We start from the raw sequence: 23,148 nt of genomic DNA, 5'->3' as shown, positions 1-23,148 counted from the left end.
CACAAACAGCAATGTGATCGCGACCAGGTAACCTGCTTTCAGGGATAAACATTGGCCAGGACACTGCTCTTCTTCGAAGGAGTGCCTCAGGTGGTAGACAGGGCCTCGATTTGATGTCTCATCTGAAAGACGGCACAGCCGACATTCCCGCACTCTCTCAGCACTGATAAGTGAATGTCAGCCTAGATATTGCGCTCAAGCCTCTGGAGTGGGACTTGAACCCACAGCCTCAAGAGGGAAGAGATCTCGCCACTGAGCCACAGATGATGCTAAGATGCTGGAGGACGGAAGTTGCTCAGTTCTGCTGCCACTTACTGTCTCTCGGTGGGTTAGTAATGCTGTGAGCCCTCTGCCTGACGGTCACAGGATATCTGTAATGAAAGGGAATCCCACTTACCGTTCGCGGGGAGCTGCATCTCCAAGCGATTCTCTGTCAGGGTAACACAGCTCATGAACATGTAATCTGCATCCTCAGCGGGCACTGTATCACAGGACAATCTCATTAAACAGCGACAATCATTGCTTTGCTATGTACTCAACTGTTTGTTTTTAAAACTTTCCCCTTCAAAGTTCCCGCTTCCCCAGTTGGTTGGGGGGTAATGGTTAAGGCAGCCTGCCAACTCAGGCTCGGTCCGGGAAATGTGGTGCCCAGGGCAGAATCCTCTCGCCGCCTCCCTCCCACCACCATTCAGCTGCCTTACCCCTGCTGAAACATGGCGAAAGCCGGGGTTCAAAGGGTTTTGTGTTTTGTTCCTGGAAGGGAGCTAACTATGAGTTACAAGAAAATGTGTTTTGAGTTAAAGTTTGCTTTCAGTGGGAGCTCAACTCTCAGAACAGGGTCAGAATGGGAGCTGGAAGGGAGCCAGGTAAGAGGTGGTTAAGTGTCATCATCAGAAGTCGTTCTTCCCAGGGGCAAAACAAGAGGCAATTTATCTGCGCGTTTGGAAGTCAGCTCAGGGCCGAGTGCCCCTGAAAGCCTGTGATCTCCGTCCTCCAAAGAGAGGGAGGAGGAACACCACCAACACTTGAACCCTGAGAGAGTCCGGGGCATGAATTTTATGACAGTGGGGCGATGGGCGAACTGTACATACTGAATCCGGATTGCTCGGTGCACGGACTCCCGTTCAGCTCCTGAAGCAACTCGGCCACAGACTCCTTCTTCGACTCTGCCACGCAGCTTAAACTCTCCGTGTCCAACACCTGGAGGAACGACTGCAGCTCCGAGAATAACTGATCCAGATCTGTGGAGAGAGGGGGGCATTAAATGCTGCCGGGTGGTTCAGTGGGACCAGCTGGTTCGCCAGGAGTTGTTGCTGAGCTCAGGATGGGGAAACCAAGAATCACCTCAGCCCAGGCACCCCCCCTCACCCAATCCCCATCAATAACTCGGGAGACATACATTCAAAGAATGGGGTTACCCAGAGCGCAGTTACAGACTGTGCTGGAACAACCTGTGTGCCAGGGGGCTCAACTCTGATGGGCTGAATGGCCTTTTCTCATCTCCTCCTGTCCTTTCCCCAAGACTTTGCAGGCCCACGGATTCTGGTCGCTTACCCAAGTGCCCATCTTCATCTGTGAGCAATGACAATGAGTGGGAGTATCACAGGCAACCTCCTCCAACCCTCCCAAGGTATCTGTCACCCTCTGATTCTGGTCTCCTGGACATCCCCTGGCTTTAATCGTCTTACTACTGACCGTGCATTCAGCATCCTGGGGCCCTAAGCCCTGGAAGTTCCCTCTCTAAGACACTCCTTAATACCTATCTCTTTGACCAAGCGTTTGGCCACTGATCTTCATAGCTCCTTACGCGGCTCACATTCAAGTTGTGTGACTGACAGCTCTCCAGCAAAACGCTTTGGGATGTTTGGCTATGTTGAAGGCGCTATGTAAATGAAAGTTGTCGTTGAGGGCTGTCCTGGATATCTGGGAACAGGTGATCCAATGGAGAGTTTGTGGCACTTGGAGATCAGGAGAGAGAAAAAAAAGCAGGGGAAAAAAAATCATCGTTTTTGTTGTGGTGCAATTCGATTTCCATTGGCTACACAAGCTCCATCGAGAGCACTGTCTCTGATCTACATTAAAGGCTCTTTACATTGTGGGGCTCCACAGTGCGAATCTTGTCTCATTCATGCAGTTGAGTGAACAAGTGACTGTGTGAGGGGAATGAATGGCCTTTACTGTCTGTGCCCCCATGAAAGCAAAGTTCACAACTTGGACTGCGGCTGAATGAAGCAGTTTATAAACACCAGAGTATCTCGGGCGCCCGTCACAAAGAATCTCATTGTGAACTCACAATCATTTCTGCATCTCCATGTGAAGTGGTGGTTGGGGAGGGAGGGGGTGCGGGGGGGGCTAAGAAAAGGAATCTGCGGGTTGTGGAGGTAGCTGTGTCACAGAATAACCTGACCCCATGCTGAATTGATGCTTCCTCCAGTTTTTAACCTCTCCCTGCTCTCTCCGCCATGCTTGATGGTGAGCCTTCACATCGTTGCGCTTGTTTGCATTAGGAGCATCGCTCCGCTTCAATATTTCCAGAAGAGCAGAAAAAGGGGTGAAATAAACCCCTCCGCTACTCCATCAGTCCCACAAAGCTGACTGACGCCCTTCGACATGCGCGACAGAACCTTACAGCCCAGCAAGAGGCCATTTGGCCCATCGTGCCTGTTGCTGGCTCTGTGGGCAGAGCCATCCAATTAGTTTCACTCGCTCACTATTGTACCACTTCTCATGGATACCCAAACATTGCCAAGAGGGTTAATAAAAGACAGGGGAAGGAAAGAGTTGGGGGGGGCGGGGAGTAGAGAATGAAAGAGGAAATGAAAGAGAGAAAATGAGCGAAAATAAGACCGAGGGAACAAAAGTGTGGCGCGATCAATCGCCTACAACAGCCCAGGGTGAACCGGACTATCTCATCATCCCACAGAGATAAACAGGCCCTCCCTACAGCATCATAGAAGAGGAATTTCAACTCGGGTGACAGTTGAGCGACAGGTCGCCAAGTTAGAGCAAGGAAACAGCAACAAGTAGGACAAAGTCTCATTTAGCAGTCGAGTAACAGCAGTGCTAATGTTCCTCAAAGCAGCAACTAATTCTGAGTCACTGACCTGTACATACAGCACTCTCAACTTAGCTGTCGCAAGGCATTACAGTATGACACACTGTGTACATGCCCGACACACTAGTGAAAACAAAAACAGAATTACCTGGAAAAACTCAGCAAGTCTGGCAGCATCTGACTTCATTTCAACAACAACAACTTGCATTTATATAGCACCTTTAAGATAGTTAAAATGTCCAAAGGCACTTCACAGGAGCATTATCGAACAGAATTTGCTACTGTGCCGCATAAGGAAATATTTGCACAAGTGCCTACAAATCAAAGCAGTAGATTTTAAGGAGTAGAGCCTCTTTAAAAGAGGAGAGAGGCAGAGAGGTTTAGAGAGGGAATTCCAGAGCTTAGAGCCTGAATGGTGATTAAAATCTGGGAGCTTCAAGAGGCCAGAATTGGAGGAGTGCAGAGATCTCGGAGGGTTGTAGGGCTGGAGGAGATTACAGAGATAGTGGTTGGGGTGGGGAAGGGGATGGGGGGCGTGGGATGAGGCTGTGGAGGCATTGCTGGTACTAAGAACCAATGTAGGTTAGTGAGCACAGGAGTGATAGGTGAGTGGGAATTGATACAAGTGCTTCAAAAGGACTTAATTGGCTGTAAAGCACTTTGGGATGGAGTGCAATTGTGGAAGGAGCTATATAAAGGCAAGTCTCTCCTTTTACACATCAGGCTTCAAACATCACAGCTTCTCAGGCGTGCAGAGTGGGCTTAGGGGAGAGGAATATACCTAAGCAGAAAGCTCTCATCAGTCTGAGAGGGTTAGGGCTGGACGAGTGACTTTACTCCAGTCTTTGTAATGGGCCTTTCTTGAATTTAAAGTGTGCTATGTTGTTCTCTCAAACACAGCTAATCCATTTTAATGACCAGCAGAAGGAATATTTGACATTTTTCATTTGAAATATTTGAGAAGCCCACACAGCTAATAGGACACTTGCTGTTTACTTGCCTCCCAACCTACCTTGTCCATATTATCCACATATTTTTAAAACTCCAAGTTCAATGATTTCCCCCATACTTAACTGGCTTGTGGACAAAAGAAAGTTCCAGCTAAGTTATGGCACTCATTTCAGCCCGTGTTTTCATAACTCCGCCAGTGCTACATTTCACAACTTCCATACTTGCAAAAAAAAGTCGAGAGAGAATCAAGTACATTAACCGTCTTCACCAGACCATCTATAATCACTTGCACATTTCAGGATTCCTGTCACAAAGCATCTGTAAACCTTATTATTCCCTCATTCTGTTCCCCAAAGGCACTGAGGTAAGATTTCCTTGCCAGATGTTAGTGGGCCCCTGGTACCTTCCTAGCTGTATGCCAAACTCGACCACGGCGTGCACTGCAGCCAGTGTGACCCTGACCCTGATCTTTCTAATGGGAGTCACTGGACAATGCTCAGCTAGGCCCAGACTGACCTTTGCTCTCTGTAGCCCAGTGCTGCTCAGTGTAATTGGAGCAGTAGCTAACTGGGCAGAGGCCAGCACCCTCTCTGATCTTGGTGCCTCAGTGCGGCCAGGCGATACTTGCCCACTGACCATTGGTACAGTTTTACCAATTCCTCATTTGAGCCTGTTTCTTTTTGCCATTTTCTCCCTTCTCTAAACCTCAGGACACAGGGCACCCATCTGTAAATCTCTCATTTTCTTCCCTAATTGTGAGTCAACTCCGCATATTTATAATTGCCTGCCGTCTGGTCGGCATTTTCTTTTTGGACTAACAGCCGAGATGTGCTCGGAGTTCAAAATTCGCTCTGGCTAGTTTTTATTGAGATGTTTGTATAGAGTGCTGCTCATTCCCTCATGACACCCAAGCTCCCACATGTTAGCCCAGATAATGAACGCTAGCAAGAGATTCATTTGCTGGGTGGGGGTGGGTGGGGGGGGGGGGGGGGGGGGGGTCAGCTGTCTTGTCCACTCAGTGGCCACTCCCAGGCTGCCACCAAGGGCCAGTGGATCAGGGGTTGGGAGTGGGGGATCTCTGTAGCCTGATGCTGCACACCCCTCACTACCCTGAACTGCACAATGGGACTGGGAATGAACCTGGAACTGTGCTGCTCTTTGTCTCTGTTACCCACGTCTTGACCAGTTGAGCTTTTGGAATACTCGTGCATCAATGTGTTGCACAGGACAGCGTTTACTGGTAATAACACTGGATGATGAGAAGACAAACACAGAATACACAGAAAGCCAAAGACTGGCCTTTAGACTAAACAATGAAAACTAACATCTTTTCAAATATAATGTTAAATCCTTCTGTAGCTGACAAAGGGGATAAATAAGGAACCCTCGGCCCAGCTGGTTGCAGTTACTGAATCATCGCACTGTCAAAGTTGAACTAAATATAGATTTCAAACCAAGAGGTCCTTTGCTGTCAGAAAAAGCTTCGGTTACTGTTTGTACAGAGCTTCTTTCTCACAATCCACATTAAACTATTAATGCACACCCCCCCCATGTTCAGTAACCAGATGCAGTGTTCAGCAAGGCCCTGGGAGGTGTCTCACCATGAGGGGTGAGAAACAAGAAGTAGGAGCAGGAGTAGACCACACAGCCCATCGAGCCCCCTCTGCCATTCAACACCATCATGGCTGATCTTGGGCTTCAATTCCATTTTCCCACCCACTCCCTATATCCCTTAATTCCCTGAGAGATCAGAAATCTGTCTATCCCAGCCTTAAATATATTCAACGATGGAGCACCCACAACCCTCTGGGATAGAGAATTCCAAAGATTCACAACCCTCTGAGTGAAGAAATTTCTCTTCATCTCAGCCCTAAATGATCGGCTCCTTAACCTGAGACTGAGCCCCTGTGTTTTCAATTCCCTGACCAGTGGAAACAATTTGTCAGTGCCTACCCTGTCAAGCCCCTTCAGAATCTTGCATGTTTCAATGAGACCACCTCTCATTCTTCTAAACTGCCGAGAATATAAGCCCAATTTACCCAGCCTCTCATCATAGGACAACCCCCTCATCCCAGGGACCAATTTAGTGAACCTTCGCTCTACCACCTCCAATGCAACTACATCCTTTCTTAAATATAGAGACCAAAACTGCACACAGTGTTCCAGGTACAGTCTCACCAAAACCCCGTAGCAAGATTTCTTTAGCCTTGTACTCCAACCCCCTTGCAATAAAGTACAACATGCCATTTGCCTTCCCAATTGCTTGCAGCACCTGTATGTTTCAGGGTGGTTGAAGCGGACTTGATGAATGATTTCAAAAGGAAATTGGATGGGCAATTGAGGGAAGGAGTGGGATGCAGCAGATGAATGGGACAGATTGGATTGCTGTGCAGAGGGCTGGCAAGAAGTCGATGGTCCAAGTGGCCTCCTTCTGTGCCCTAATGTCTCTGTTTTCCCTTTAGAGACTGAGCAGCCTGTTGTCCAGTTAACATCATTTTCTGTTCTTGTGAAATGCACAAACGTGAGTGAGCACCTAACTGGCAGCTGCTGGGGCCACAGCTCAGAGAGTATTGGAGAAACATGGGGAGAAAGATCAAACATAGGAAAAGAGATCAGACTAGATAACTTTAATGAGAGTATATGCCAGTACAGCCACAATGGGATGAATGGCCTCCTTCTACAATTCTCTACAATCCTCTTGCTACTGTCTTGTCTACATTATTTGCCTCTCCTGGACTGCCTGGAAAGAAGCATGAGAGTAACAACGGATTATGCATAAGTCAAACCAGGGAACAGGACTATTAGCAACTCCGCACTGCAGTCTCTTCCATTTGCATGTCACCTGAGCGGGATCTAAAGCTGGGACATATGAGAGCGTCAGACATGTTCATTGGGTGAAGTAGTCTCTGAATAGTCTTGTTTCAGTCTGCCTATCGAGCATCAACTGTCCTCACCCAGAAAATTAAAGCCAACATTTAGGTCCTTCTCCCCCCATTTCATCCTTTGCCCAAGAAAATGTGGGACTGCGCTGGGCAATGGAGTAATTATTTTGTCCATGAAGGGCTTTGTTTGCAGAGGAGCTGGAAGTCTCGAAAGTCAGAATCACCTGCGCTGCTGGATAGCATATCCAGCCGAGTTGGTGTAGCCACGTCCAACATTAGTGTCGAGATTGACATGAAATGTGAGTATTCAGCAGGAACAGATGGGGTTGTTGATTCTGGTATTGTATTAGGGAGTCAACAGTTCTTGTGACAACCTACCCCCAGAACTCATAAAAATCCTTTTATTGAAGCAACTAAACCAAGAATCACATCAGCAGCTTCATCTCTGGTAAGTTATCATGTCAGTCAATAATTTGGATATGAATCATAGCCCCCTTATTGTGAATTCCCTGCTTTTGCAAGGTCCAGCAGTTAAGTCCTTTACCTTTATTGAACTGTTTTCATGAATGAAATTTGTTTGACTTCCCCAGTTGGCAAAGGCCAGGGAAGTTCCCGGGTTTCCTGGACTCAGCCAGTCTGGCAACAACAGTCCCTGTGCCAGCGCACACTGGACCTGAGTGACCAGGGGCGCCAGAGCATTTCGATCTTAAAACAGCAACCCGCTCAAGCAATGGACTACAGTCTGAAAGCCAGAGAAATGTAAATGGAGTTTTTAAAAAGTGAATTTGAACTCTGCAGGCTTCCACTGCCCTTCAAAGGGCAGGTGGGGAGGGGAGGATGGAGAGGGGGAAGAGAGGGTGGGGGAGAAAGTGGGGAATAAGAAAGGAGGGAGAGTATAGAATGGGGGGGACCTCTGGGGTTTGCTGAAAGGCAATAATTATTCATCACTTGTTACAAGGATATCACGTTGGTGAAAAGCAATCTGCTCAAGACTGGGTCCTCATTTTAAGTAGAGAAAGTTATTTTCCAATACTAAAATCACAAGATCTGGAATTTCTTTGCCCAGTGAACGTAGGAAAGCAAGAAACTGGCTCCTGGAAACATTTAGCAGCTGGATCGGATCCCACTCCAGTATCACAGGACTTGCCTCAGGGAATGAACTGTTGGTGCCAGCACCCAGAAACAGTTCTTGCCCACATCTGGGCGTCATTTCAATGTATTTGTATTCATCAAAACTGAGGGGCATCAGTGTTTGGAAGTGTTGTTGGTGGAGGGATAAATATTGGGCAGGATAGCAGTCCTCTGCTCTTCAAACAGTGCTGTGGGATCTTTGACACCCACCCAAGAGGGCAGATGGGGGTTTCAGTTTAATGCCTCAACTGAAAGACAGCACCACGGAGAGTGTAGCACTCCCTCAATACCACACTGCAGGGTCAACCTGGAATGTGCACTTGAGGTTCTGGTGTGGGACTTGAACCACAATCTCCTGATTCAGAGGCACAAGTGCTACCTTCTGAGCCATAGCTGGCAACTGATGCTCTTCCCAACCCCCACCCCACCCCACCCCACCCTCACCCCCTACCCCCTACCCCCTACCCCCACCATTGCTGCTTCTCAATGATCTCAGCTTCTGAACCACTGTTTACAAATTGTATTTCCTGGTATCCTGTCAATTATTAAATATGGTTCAGGAAGCGGAGTAATTGGGAAAGGGTTTGATTGCTCGAAAGCTCTGATAATGACAGCAATCTTATCAAACTGGATCTGTGATTCATGAGAGCGCAATCCCATGGGACAAGATCAAATGAGATTAGAAGCTGCAAAAGCCTGAAACTATATTTCAACCGCTTCCTCAATCTTCAACATATACATTTGGAAAACACATTTGGTTTTGTTTCTCTCTCTCTGTGGATCCTTGACTTGGCATTCAAACCATTTACTTTTTTTGAAAGTCTTCTTGGCTCTGGGAGTCGATAATGACAGCACAGTTGAGGAATTAAGAGTCGCATAAACAAACTTCCAAAAAGTCCCAGTCAGTCTTGGCCTTAAATGGAGAGTGACAGAACCATTTGCAATGTGCGTTTGTCAGATTGAAGAGGCTGTGTCATTGGATTTGGAAATAATTCCTGTCTTTTTCTAATTTTTGTTTGTAGGACAACCAGGGATGGAAATTCAGCTCGAAAAGAACAACCTTCAACATTTTTCAGTCCTATACCTACTTCATTGTAAACTGCCCCTCACCACCCAACACCCACCCCCATTTCTCGTTAAGCCACGGGCTCTGACTAGGGGTACAAGTTCCAAATGCACTGACTTTCACTGAGGTATGGGTCTACAGACACTGACTCTCACTAGGGTACAGGTCCCACAGGCACTGATTCTCACTAGGGTACAGGTCCCACAGGCACCGAGGCTCATTGGGTACAGGTCCCACAGGCACTGAGGCTCACTAGGGTACAGGTCCCACAGGCACTGAGGCTCAACAGGGTACAGGTCCCACAGGTACTGATTCTCACTAGGGTATAGCTCCCACAGGCACTGAGTCTCACTAGGGTACAGGTCCCACAGGTACTGAGTCTCACTCGGGTACAGGTCCCACAGGCACTGATTTACTCGGGTACAGGTCCCACAGGCACTGAGTCTCACTGGGGTACGGGTCCACAGATACTGACTTTCACTGAGGTATGGGCCCCACAGACACTGTCTGTCATGGGGTACGGGACCCACACACAGTGACCCTTACTAGGGTACAGGTCCCCTCACTAGGGTACAGGTCCCACAGGCACTGAGTTTCATTGGGGTACGGGTCCACAGATACTGACTCAATGGGGTACAGGTTCCACACGCACTGAATCTTGCTGAGGAATAGATTACACAAGCACTGACACTCACTGGGGTACAGACTCAAACACAGCAATGTTTTTTTTAAATCAGACAAAGCCCTGGACTTTATAAAGAGAGGCAAAGACTTCAAAAGCAAGGAGGTCATGATGAACCTTTATAAAACACTGGCTTGGCCATAACTGGAGTATTGTGTAATTCTGGGCACTGCACTTTAGGAAGGATGTGAAGGCTTTAGAGAGGGTGCAGAAAAAATGATGAGAATGGTTCCAGGGATGAGGGACTAAAGTTATGTGAATAGATTGGAGAAGCTGGGGTTGTTCTAAGAGAATCTCCTTAGACAAGAGAAGACTTAGTTGAGATTTGACAGCGGTGTTCAAAATAATGAGGGCCCTGGACAGAGTATATAGGGAGAAACTGTTCCCATTGGTGGAAAGGTCAAGAACCAGAGCACACCGATTTAAGGGGATTGGCAAAAGAACCTAAGGTGACCTGAGGAAGAACATTTTTTTTATTTTTTATGCAGCAGCTGATTATGGTCTCAATGTGTCTGGTCTTTTCAATTGAAATGGTCTTCCAATGTCTGGACGGGGGTGGGGGCAGATTTAATCTGGCTTTCAGATGGAGTTGGATTAGTGTATGGAAGGGGAAAAGCTGCAGTGCTACAGGGAAAGGCTGGGGGAGTGGGGCTCGCTAAATTGCACTTGCAGAGAGCAGGCACGGGACACAACAGGCCTGAATGCTTGCGGCACAGAAAGAGGCCGCGCTATGATTCAGGTAGAGGTGGGTGTTGTAAGCGGGCAGGTGATGTAGATAAAGGGAGACCTGGCCAGTAGCTGCAAATGTAAGCAGATAATGTTAGCAGGGAGACGGGGCCAGAAGGTACAGGTGGTAATGTCGGCAGGGTCAATAGTTTCATACGATATTCTCAAGATGTGCCATTCAGCTGATTGTTTGGAAGAAAAGTTAAAATGTACCTTTAAGTTGGGCTATTCAAAGCCATAAAAACCATCTTTATTAGGATTAATCTTCAGTACGTCAAATGACTTTGAAACGTAAGACTGTCTACATGGTCCAATCACACAGTGGCCTCTGGTTTGATACAGCACTGAGACAAGCCCCAGTTTACCACCTAAACCATAAACTGGCATCGTGACCTCTAAGCAAATTCTAATTTGCACAGCTCAACCTGAGGCAATGGGGTAGGAGAAACTTCACACCGGCATTTGAACATTAGAGAGAAACTGAATAATGTGAAAGCCATGTCCAGCTCCCTCATGTTACAGGCGACACACGCAAATTTCTGTCCCCTCATTCACTAAAAGGATAAAGAAACAATGACATTTTACCGACTCACAAGTATCTGTAACCTCAAACTGACCTGACTAATCAGTTCAAAAGGAGAAAGGCAGGCCATTTCTCCTAGAATCAGATCGGCTGGCTGAAGAGCAATTCAACACTGATTGCCCTCATCCCATGGTTACTTAACAGCATTTAGAATTTGTGGCCTTAAAAGGATACGCCTTTACTATTGCAGGGGAATACTCTGTCTGTTGCTATGTTGTAATGTGTGGTATATGTTCTGACCTCATGAACCATCATTTTATCTAATTGTGAGAAATCAGAGAGCCAGTCGTACCGAAGGAGTGCGGGCCACACTCCTAACTCCTAATGGCTGCTTCACCGGGTCATCCATAGCTCTGGGGGGTGGGGTAGCCTCTCGATGTCCAGGCTCACCTCCCTGCTAGCAGTCAGTACCTGTAATGGGGCCACTACTTTTCAAGAGAAGAGGGGTGGAAGGACTTGAAAAAAAATCAGTGAATTGTTCTGGGTCATCGCAGTGTTAAAAGGAATACATTATTCTCAGTTTCCAGCTCTGGGCCATAACTTACCATTCCAGAGATTGCAATCAGATCAGATTGCCCTGCCTACCCCATCAACAAACAACACTCAGCTGCTCTCTGGGGAATGGGAGAGTGGAGAACATTTCCGATTGCTGCTGCACAATTATGATGTACATTCCTAGATTAAGATCTTTTCAGATGTGACACTCAACTGGGCAGTGCGTTGGGGGTGGGGCATCAGAGAGACAAATGATTTATTGCAGACCCTCCTTTTGCCTCTCTTCAATTTTTCCTATCTCCTCCTTGTTCTGCTACCTTTGCCTCCCAACTGAAGCTCAATGCCAACATGCTGCTTTGATCCTGAGTGAGGCTATGTTACTCACACCATGGCTGCCAGCCAGGTTTTGGGCAGGATCATTAACTAGCAATGAGTTGAGCTGATTATTCCCATTTTCCCCACTCTCTTGAAGCGATGGGTTGAAGTGGGCAAGGCAATGCAGAAACTCAACCCAAACCTGAAAGCCAGTTAGATCTGAACCTGTGTTAATCTCTAACATAAAGACAGAAAATGCTGGAAATACTCAGCAGGTCTGGCAGCATCTATGGAGAGTTAAACTGAGTTAACCTTTCAGGTCAATGACCTTTCATCTGAACCGTGAATAGTTAGAGGTGTAATAGGTTTTGAGCAAGTGAAATGGAAGGCTGATGGAAGTGTTAATAGGCAAGAAAAGAAATAAAGAAACACAAGATGTGCTTAGAGCAGGTGTAAATGGCAGAATGATGAACAGCTGCCATCCAAGAGCAAAAACAAGAGAAAAACGAGGGTAAGACTGAAACATGCAAAGAAAAGGCAATAAAATAGGGGCAGAGATTACTCTGAAATCATTGAACTCAATATTGAGTCTGGAAGGCTGCAATGTGCCTCATCGAAAGGTGAGCTGTTGTTCCTCAAGCTTTCTTTGAGCTTCATTGGAACACTGCAGCAGGCCGAGGATAGAGATGTCAGTGTGAGAGCAAGGTGGAAAATGTATTCATCCCTCCTGTCTTCCATCCTGTCACAGACCTTCCCTTTTGTTCTTTCCTGTCCTCCCCACTTTCCCTGCCTCTCTGCTTGCTTAAAACCTGCTACATCACTAACTTTTTTCCAGTTCTGATACAAGGTCATCACCCTAAAGCACTGACTCCCTTTCTCCCTCCACAGATGCTGCAGGTCCTGCTGAGTATTTTCAGCACTTCCTGTCTTTATTTCAGATTCCCAGCACCAAACATTCATTCCTCATCCATCACAACCAAACACTGAACTCTTCCAAGCTTGGGACATGAACTCTTCACTTTTGTATAATGTTTGGAAGACTCCTGACTCATTCTGGAGATCCCAAGGGCACTTGGAGACAAAACTTGTGCTTAGAACATCTACAGGAACTGATGTTGTTAATGTCACCCTAGACATTTTGCGTGCTTCTTATCTCACACATCCTTTGATGCTTTCCTTGTTCGACCATCTCTGCATTCAATAATTGGGCATGCAACAGAAGTGACATGTATTCTGTTCCAACAGGACAGAGAAACAGGAAATCAAGTTAGTGAATCTCGTTCGTTAACCTTCCCCTTGTGGCACGAGCCCTAGCCCCATGCCTCTGTCTGTCGCTCCCCATTTCTCTGGGCAGTACACTGCTTGGACAGAGAGGTCAGACTGTGAAACATCCACTTGAACTCTAAGGAAATGAGGGCCATTAATCACTAGAAAGACAACCTATCAGTCCTAGAGTGCAGAGATTCCTGACTCCTACCGGCATAGAGCCACAGGTTTGGTGAGACATCATCAGAACAAATCATAGAATAGAATTCTAGAATGATTACAGCACAAAAGCAGATCATTCAGCCTGTCATGTCTGTGCTGGCTCTCTGTAAGAGCTATTCAGTTAGGCCCATTCCCCCACCATCTCCCCGTGGCGCTGGATTTTTTTTCTCTTCCGATAATGATCCAATTCCCTTTTGAAAGCCAAGATTGAATCTGCCTCCTCTCTACTCTCAGGCAGTGCATTCCAGATCCTAACCACCTGCTGTGTGAAATGGTTTTCCTCATGTTGCCTCTGGATGTTTTGCCAATTACTTTAAATCTCTAGTTCTCGACCCTTCTGCCAATGGGCACAGTTCTTCCCTATTTGCTCTGTCCAGACCCCTCATGATTTTGAACACTTCTATCAAATCTCCTCTCAACCTTCTCTTCTCCAAGGAGAACAGTCCCAACTTCTCCAATCTATTCATGTAACTGAAGTTTCTCATCCCTGGAATCATTCTCATAAATATTTTCTGCAGCCTCTCTAATGCCTTCATATCCTCCCTAAAGTGTGGTGCCCAGAATTGAACACAATACTCCACTGAGGCTGAACCAGTGTTATATAACGGTTCACCATAACTTCCTTGTTTTTGCACTTTATGCCTCAATTTATAAAGCCAAGGATCCTGGATGCCTTTTTAACCATGTTCTCAACCTGCCCCACCACCTAGAACAAACTGTGCACAAGCATCCCCTGGTCCCATTGCTCTGACACCTCCTTTAGAATTGTATTTTTTATTTTATATTATCTTTCCTCATTCTTCTTACCAATGTCAACCCCTCACCAGCCAACCTCAAACTGCACTGGAGGAAGTGCAAGTCAATCAGTGTGCTCCTGTTGATGGGGTAAGCTCCATTTATCAGACGAGGAAGCACCAACATTTGTTAGCACAAATGGAAGAGAAGTCACAGCCTGATTGCAAACCAATGCTCCCATCTGGCAGAGTTGGTTGAAAGAGAGAGCTTGGAGTGAGCAAACCATGGTTCAAACAAGTCTGACCACCAAGCCCAAAGGAGCACTGCTCCCCACCCAGTATCACCCAGACCTTCCAACACACAAACTACAAACTCACTAATCATCCTACATCATATCAATGAATAAGAGGAGCTTGTTACAAGGATAATACAATAATTTTGTGGGAAGATTAATCTTCATATATACTGAGAAAACCAAATTGGGGAAAGCAGTTTGGAGATGAGTTCACAGAATGCTTTTGAGACAGTTTACGAGAACAATATTTCAAGGGACCAACTAGGGAACAGGTTATTTTAGCTCTAATACTCTGTAATGACGTGGGGTTAATTCGTAATCTTATGGTAAAAGATCCTCTGGGGAAGAATGATCATAATATGATAGAATTTCATATTCAGTTTAGTGATGTGTTTAAGTCTGAAACAAAGTTTCCATGGATATGAGGGGCCATTTGGCTAAGGTATATTGGGAAATTAGATTAAAATATATGACTGTAGATGAGCAACAGTGAACATTTAAGGAAGTAATTTAAAATTCTCAACAAATTCCCTTGATTAAAAACTCCATGGGAAATGTGATCCAACTATGGCTAACTAGAGCATGTAGGGGTAGTATTGGACTAAACGAAGAGGCTGATAATGTTTACAAAAAGGGTGCTGATCTTGAGGATTGGGAGCATTTCAAAAATCAGAGATTCAAAAGGGGTGACCAAGAATTTGATTAAAAGTGAGAAAATAGAATATAAGAGTATCAGGGTACTTAGAAAATCATAATATAATTGGGCAGAGTTTTATGAAAGGAAAATCGTGTTTGACAAATCTCACGCTTTTTGAGAATGTAACTTTGAGGGTGGTTAAAGAGGAACTGGTGGATGTAGTATATTTGGATTTTCAGAAGACATTCAATAAGGTGCCATACGAGATGTTGTTAGCGCTCATGGGATTGGGAGTAAAATATGAACAGAGTTTGAGAATTGGTTAAAGGAAAGGAAACAAAGAGTAAAAATAAATGCATTATTTTTGAGAGGGCAGGCTGTAACTACTGAGGTACCACAAGGATCAATCTTGGGATCTCAACTATTTACAATCTAGATCAATTACTTAGATGAGGGGGCCAAGTACCCAAGTTTGCTGACAATACAAAGTTAGGTGAGAAAGAAAGCTGTGAGGACACTGCAAAGGGATATCAACAGGTTAGATGAGTGAAAAAGAAGATGGCAGGTAAAATATGTTGTGAGGAAATGTGAAATTATTCACTTTGGTAGGAAGAAAGGTAGAATATTCTTTTAAAAGTGAGAGACTAGCGAACGCGGCATCATAGAATGCTTACAGCACAGAAAGAGGCCACTTGGCCCATCATGTCTGAGGGATTTGGGTGTTCTTGTACATGAATCCACAGAAAGTTAACATGCAGGTACAACAAGCAGTTAGGAAGGCAAATGGTGTGCTAGTCATTATTGCAAGGAGTTTGGGGTATAAGAGTAAGAAAATCATGTTGTAATTGTATAGGGTTTTGGTGAGACCACGCCTGGAGTAGTGTGTACAGTTTTTGGTCTCTTTGCCCAAGGAAGGATATCCTTGCCTTGTGGAGGGTGCATTGAAGGTTCACAAAATTGAGGGCTGTCCTAAGAGGAGAAAATGAGTAGCATAGGCCTACATTCACCAATGTTTAGGAGAATGAGAGGTGATCTCATTGAGAAGTATAAAATTCTTAGATGGCTTGACAGGCTAGATGTTGAGAGGCTGTGTCCTCTAGCTGGAGAGTCTAGAACTCGGGACCACAGTCTCAGGATAAAGGGTCAGCTTTTTTGGACTAAGGTGAGCTGAAATTTCATCGCTCAAATTTGTGAATCTTTTGAATTCTGTACCCCAGAGAGCTGTAGATGCCCAGTCATCGAGTATATTCAAGGCAGAGGTCGATAGGTTTTTGGAATCAAGGAAAGTGGAGTTGAGGTAGAAGATCATATTATTGAATGGCAGAGCAGGTTCGACGGGTCGCATGGCCTACTCCTGCTTCTATTTCTTGTGCACTTATAACACAGTACACTATAGATCCAAAAAAACACCCTGTAACACATTATACTACAACACACTAGACACCCTTAACACCTTACATTACAAACATACTGAACACCCTCAACACATTACACTATAGACACGCATTACCTTCCACGTTTTCTTTTCACTGAAAATAATATTTTTCCTGTGAACTGGTCTGAGAATGACATTCTCAACAAAACATTCCCCTGTTAGCCTCAGGATATTATTCCCCATAGCATTTAGAATGTCAAAGTATTGTATATTTTTCCACGCTTCTAAAACAGTGTTGATTTGCTGTAGGTTGTTAGGAGTGAATGTTGTAAAGACAGTCTGTAGCCTAGACGTTTAGTCAATGTTTTTTTTTAAAAAAAAGAGTTTTGGCAACATTTGCCTTTAGCTGAATTAAATTTAAACATTCTGCGCCAGTCAAAAGAAGGAGACAGCAGCAGAGACGTGAGTTTTTACCTTTTTGCTTGTTCATTGTGGATGGTTGAATCTAAAACCTGAGGATTCTTTCTGCACGTCCCATAGCTACTGCTGCTCCTCGCTGCTCGGTCTTTTCTTTGTCTTCAGGCTGAGTAGAGTCTGCAAACTATTACAGTACTCAGCACGACCCAAACTGGACACTACATCAACAACTCTGATTCTTAAACAGGAAGCCAGCCTCACAACTCCCTAGCACAGCACCATCTGCTGCCCTGTGAGGCTTCGACAGACGGGTGTTCTTGGGGTTGGGGAGGGGTGTTGGGTGTGGGATTGTTCTGTGAAGGGGCAGATAGCTGACAGCAGCCAGTAGCCTCCACCTTGTGGAGATCTTTCCACATATCACTGGAGACTCGTTCTCAGCTGAGGTCTGTTTCTCTTGCTTCCTTTTCCTCAGTCCCATCATATAAACAGGATGGTCTTATGATCACAAGCACTGTAAATCGCAGCAAATATTTTGAATGATAAGCAAGAAAGGACTCAGTTTTCCAAACAAACAGCAGATGTGATTTCATACAGTGTTTAATCCAGCAAGATGAGCCTTTACAAAATACATTGAAAATTCAGGGGGCAGTGAGAAGCCACAGCAGACAAGTGTGATCCTATGTGACATGTGTGTGATTGGGAATCAGCAAACAGTGTCAGGACTGACCCAGGAAGGCCAGCACCTGCCCAGAAACAGAGAGGCCTTCTATTCTCACACTTTCAGATGCTACACATGTAATGAATTGAGCTGCGACTGCACAAACTCAGGGGGTGCTAATTCTGGGAGTGTCAGTTTGCGAAGTGTCTGGTTGCTTGGTGAAAACAGAATTCCTGCCCGTCCCCCCTTCCTGCATTTGCAGCTAGTGTGCATGCGTCACCTTCTGGGCACGTGAAGATCTTGTTCCATCCTTGCACAGCACATGTGGATAGCGGGACAGGACAGGGAGATGAGTACTGGCACATATACCTGCCAGGTCACTCACAGAGCCTGGGAAACCAATGGTCCTTCAGAAAACCAAGTGCACTGATCAATCCATCTCATGAGCAATGGATGGAAGAAACACAAAACAAGAACAACCTGCTCGGCTCTTCAGCTAGATCAAGGGTGATCTGTGCCTTAGCTCTACCACATTGGTTCCCTAACACTTCACACCCTTGCCAAACAGATATCTATCAATCTCAGTGTGGAAATTTTCAAATTGACCTCCAGCGACCAGCAGCATTTTGGAGGAGGGTGTTCCAGATTTCCACTGGACTTTGTGTGACAAATAAAAGCCTAGCTCTAATTTTAAGATTCTGCCCCCTCATTCTAGACTCTCCAACCAGGGGAAATAGCTTCTCATTATCTACCCTTTGGAACCACTTCGTTATTTTAAACAAATCAGTCAGGTCATCCCTTAACTTTCCAAATGGTTGACTGGTGAATAGTCAGTCTAGCAATACAGTTACAGGGTGTGTTTGGACACATCATTCTCTGCACAGTCCCAATCTAGCCCCCAGAGAACTTCCCTCTTCCCCAAAAGACGCTGCCTCCACCTACAATCCCGCAAGCGTTATTATTCAGCAGGACTTTGTCCATTAGCCATGCTTCACGTGTGACCCGAGATGGTGAGACTGAGCTCAACCAGAGAGGACTTCACAGTGCAGCTGATTGTAGTGAGTGACTGGGTTCAGCTAACTGCCTGCACTCACTGCCTCCCCATGGACACCGGGATACCTGCAGCATTTCCAGTTATACCCCAGTGACCAGCGCACCCGTACCTAACCTGTCAACCCGGAAATGATGTGCGATGTGGAAGTAGAACTGTAGAGAACTATTTGATGAAATGAAGCAGGGGAAGGAACAAACAGTTAATGGGCCCATGGTACAATTGTAATTGGCTGAAATGAGGACTATGGTCTAGCTATTGGTCCTCCATTCATTTTGAGCAGGGTAGAGCAGATTTGCTGATTCCCCCAATGTGCCTGGTCAGTGGACACTGATTGTTCACACAAGTTTAATCCCAGCAGAATATCTCACAGCCGCCTACCCCTTTAAATGCTGTATCTCCTTGGGGGAACTGCCAAAAAAAACAATCTTCATTATTCTTCAGAGCAGTTTCTTCATCAGCTTCCAAACTGGTTCTCAAATTGGATTTGACTCCAGCCTAAATCAAAAGAGCAATCTGGATAAATTTCAAGTCAAAGATGTGTCCTATCTCCATCATCGCTTCACTCCCATTAAGATTCCTGAAAGGTTGTCTTTTACTGCTGCATTGCAAATGATCACTGACCTTAATGGGAAATATATATTTTTCTGCTCACCCAAGGTTGTTTTCAGCAAAGTGCAATTCCTCTCTCTTCCTCTAATGGTTTCAAAACACAATATTCTTCATCAGACTGTGATTTATACAGCACAGTGTTGTAAACAAAACCACAACACAGGAGGCAATTCAGTCCATCTCAAACTAATCCCACTGCCCACTCCCTCCCCAGAGCGTTGTATCAATCCTAAACTAATCCCACTCTCTCTGCATGGCTCTGTATCAATCCCAAACTGATCCCTCTGCCCCACACTCCCCTTGGTTCTCTATCAATCACAATCTCATCCCAATGCCCTACTCTCTCCCCATTGCCTTGTACCAATTCCAGACTAATCCCACCACCCACTCTCTCCCCATAGCTCTGTATCAATCCCAAACTCATCCCCCTGCCCCACTCTCCCTTTAGCTCTGTAACAATCCCAAACTCATCTCACTGTCCCACCCTGTACCCATTGCCTTGTATCAATCCCAGATTAATCCCACTGACCACTCTCTCCCCATAGTATTTTCTCAATCCTAAACTAATCCCACTGCCCACTTTATCCCCATAGCTCTATCAATCCCAAACTAATCCCACTGCCCACTCTCTCCCCATAGCCTTGTCTCAATCCTAAACTAATCCCACTGCCCACTCTCTCCCCATAGCCTTGTCTCAATCCTAAACTAATCCCACTGTCCACTCTCTCCCCATAGCTCTATCAATCCCAAACTCATCCCTCTGCCCCACTTTCCCTTTAGCTCTGTAACAATCCCAAACTCATTCCACAGTCCCCATTGCCTTATATCAATCCCAGACTAATCCCCATCTGTCTCCCTATAGACCTGTATCAATCTCAACCTCATCCCAATGTCCCACTCTCTCCCCATAGCCTTGTACCAATTGCAAACTAATCCCACCACCCACTATCTCCCCATAGCTCTGTATATATCCCAAACTGATGCCCCTACCTCACTCTCCCTTGAGCTCTGAATCAATCCTAAACTCATCGCGCTGCCTCACTCTCTCCACACCTCAGTACCTATCCCAAATGAATCCCACTGTGCAGCTCATTCCTGATAGCCCTGTACCAATTCCAAACTGATCCAACAGCCCACTTTTCCCTGAAAGCTCTGTCCTCACACCACAAAGCATCGTATATTGAGGCTGCTCGCTTTGCTTTGCAGGTCTCCCGACTGTTAAGTCAATGATTGGCATTTGAAAGTCTTGTGAGTGAAGCAGCCCCCTGCATGATTACCAATGTTTCACATTGTGGGGTGAGAGACAAAGAGCAAATGCAGCTTTTAAATGCTTACTTTGAAGTAGCAGAAAACAATAATTACTCCTTCATGTGAAATCCAATCATCTGCAGGCTTCATTTAATAAATACTTGTTAAGAGGTTGAAGCACTAAAGTCAATAAAGTGGAAATTAAAGAGTTCAAAGAAAGCCTTAAAGTAGACTCTGCCATGTTAAAGACTGTAATCTGATCACCTGACGAGTCTCAAAGTAAACATTAATTGACTCTCAGAATTGAGAATTGTGGGTTCATCAATTTTAGGTGTGCTGCAGCTCTGAATCACACTGTGAAACACATCAAGTTACTCTTCAAGGCTGATAGATTATCAAGGTCAGTCTGGTTGTCACAAAAATAAACCACCCCTCACCTCCCCCTCATGCTCACTGACCTACAATAGCTCTTGGTCCACCATGCCACAATTTTTAAATTCTCATCCCTGTTTTCAGTCCCTTGCTTCGTCTGAGGGGCCTCACCCCTTTCCTAACACAGTAACCTCCTCCAGCTCTACATTCCTCGGATACCTGAGCTCCTCCAGTTCTGGCCTCTTGAGCAACCCTGATTTTCAATCGCTCCACCATTGGCAGCCGAGCTGCCGAGGCCCTAAACTTGGGAATTCTCTCCCTAACCCTCGCTTGCGTCTCTCTCTCTCTCTCTCCTCTTTTAAGATGCTCTTCAAACCTACCACTTTGACCAACATTGTGGCTATTGGTTTTTGTACTTTCTTATGTTGTTCAGTGTCAAATTTTGTTTGGTGACAGTCCTGTGAAGCGCCTTGGACATTTTACCACTTTAAAGGCGCTATATAAATGCAAGTTGTAATTGAGGGAACATGGTATCCTGCACCTCCCGCGTGCAGTTTGTACAGAACAGCCTGCCCATGAAGGCCCTGACTAGATCCTCCCCCTTCTCCTATCTCTCAGAGTGACCGATGATTATGTCCAGGAATAATCCAAACACATGGGACAACGGTGAAAATGACCCCACATAATTAAAGCTAAATTTAGAAAGAACAATAGCTGTTGGAGCAAACATTTGGGGCAGTGGGGGTAATCACAACTTCTCGCCCTGAAATCCTGCCCTTCTCTCATTCTCTAGCCTTGCTCCTGCCCGCCCTGCACCCCTCTCGCCTGATGCCCTTTGAACTTGTCCCTTCTCGCCCGGAGCCCCTTAACACTGCCCCCCCTCCACCCCGCCTCACCCTGTGGCATTCCACCCACACTCACACCGACACCTGTAATTCACATTCTATTAATTGGTTGATCTTGAGAGTTTGAAGTGATTGAGCATACACACAAACTAGGAGCAGGAGGAGGCCATTCGGCCCTTCAAACCTGCTCCGCCATTCACTAAGATCGTGGCTGATCTGATTGTAACCTCCCGCCTATCCCCGATAACCTTTCATCCCCTTGTTCTTCTTGATCAAGAATCTATCCGGCTCTCCCTTAAAAATACTCAAAAACCCTACTTCCACTGCCTTTTGAGGAAGAGAGTTCCAAAGGCACTCAACCCTCTGAGAGGAAAAAATTACTCCTAATCTCTGTCTTAAATGGGCGACCCCTTATTTTTAAACCATGACCCCTAGTTCTAGATTCTCCCACAAGAGGATACATCCTCTCCACATCCACCCTGTCAAGACCCCTCAAGATCTTAAAGGTTACGATCAAGTCACATCTTACTCTTCTTAACTCCAGTGGATACAAGCCTAACCTTTCCAGTCTTTCCCCATAAGACAACCCGCCCATTCCTGACAGCAGTTTAGTCAACCTATTCTCAACTGCTTCTAGCCCACTTCCATCCTTTCTTAAATAAGGAGACCAGTACTGTACACAGTAATCCGGATATGGTCTCACCAATGCCCTGTACAACTGAAGCATAACCTCCCTACTTTTGTATTTAATTCCCCTCGCAATAAATGATAAAAGTGGGGATGTGCAAAACTGTGTCAAATTTTTTAAAAGACTAAAAATAAAAACATAGTGCTGGAAACTCACAGCAGATGTCAGCAGTTGAGAGAGAGAGAGAGAGAGAGTAAGAGATACAGGGTGGGTGTGAGGAACAATTTTTTTACACAGCGAGTGGGAATGAGCTGGAACTCGCTGCCCACGAGGGTGGGGGAAGCGGAGACGATGAATGATTTCAAAAGGGAATTGGATGGTCACTTGAGGGAAATAAACTCACAGGGATACAGGGATAGAGAGGGGGAAAGGGACTGACTGGATTGCTCCACAGAGAGCAAGCATGGAGTTGATGGGCCGAATGGCAGCCTTCTGTGCTGAATACTGAGAGAGAGGGAGGGGGGAAATGAGAGTGAATGAGGGAGAGGGAGAAAGAGAGAGCATGGAAGAGAGAGAGCAAGTGAGAAAGAATGAGAAAGTGAGAGAGAAGGCACTTATACCGGAAAACTATCATCAAATCCCACTGCAAACCTTTGCTTTACTCTGATTAGATGCAGTCTGACCCACTGATTATTTCCAACACTTGCTAATCCTGTTTGAGAGTTTCTGCACTCTATAAATTAATACCACATGTGTAACAAGGACAGAAGTTCTATTGAGAAGGCCATGGTTACAGGTTTATTCAATTACGTTGCCCAACGTTTGCAATATTAACACAGCAACCTGTGGGTACTGAGACCATGGTGCAACAGACATTACACAGAGCTGCACAAACCCCTTG

At 45.7% G+C, this 23,148-nt stretch overlaps 2 protein-coding genes across 5 annotated transcripts in view; both read right to left on the bottom strand.

The window, feature by feature from the left end:
- The window catches only part of LOC144694917 (actin filament-associated protein 1-like), a 204,609-nt gene extending 181,844 nt beyond the window's left edge, over positions 1 to 22,765 (bottom strand). For 2 of the 4 annotated variants that reach the window (XM_078565680.1, XM_078565683.1), the window contains exons 1-3: positions 16,891 to 22,765; positions 1,092 to 1,241; positions 398 to 481 (exon numbers count right to left, since the gene is read on the bottom strand). In XM_078565680.1, coding sequence (XP_078421806.1) covers positions 398 to 481; positions 1,092 to 1,241; positions 16,891 to 16,906 — 250 coding nt within the window. In that variant the 5' untranslated portion in view covers positions 16,907 to 22,765. The remainder of the gene's footprint in view (positions 1 to 397; positions 482 to 1,091; positions 1,242 to 16,890) is intronic. The other 2 variants (XM_078565681.1, XM_078565682.1) reach the window with 2 other exon arrangements.
- Positions 1 to 23,148, bottom strand: part of ikbkb (inhibitor of nuclear factor kappa B kinase subunit beta) — a 505,718-nt gene that overhangs the window by 328,641 nt on the left and 153,929 nt on the right. The gene's annotated exons all lie outside the window — the stretch shown is intronic.

This window comes from Cetorhinus maximus, chromosome 20 (assembly GCF_964194155.1).
Source record: "Cetorhinus maximus chromosome 20, sCetMax3.hap1.1, whole genome shotgun sequence".
NCBI lineage: Eukaryota > Metazoa > Chordata > Chondrichthyes > Lamniformes > Cetorhinidae > Cetorhinus > Cetorhinus maximus.
The sequence above is the reverse complement of the archived record's forward strand: the minus strand, read 5'-3'. Positions and strand labels throughout refer to the sequence as shown.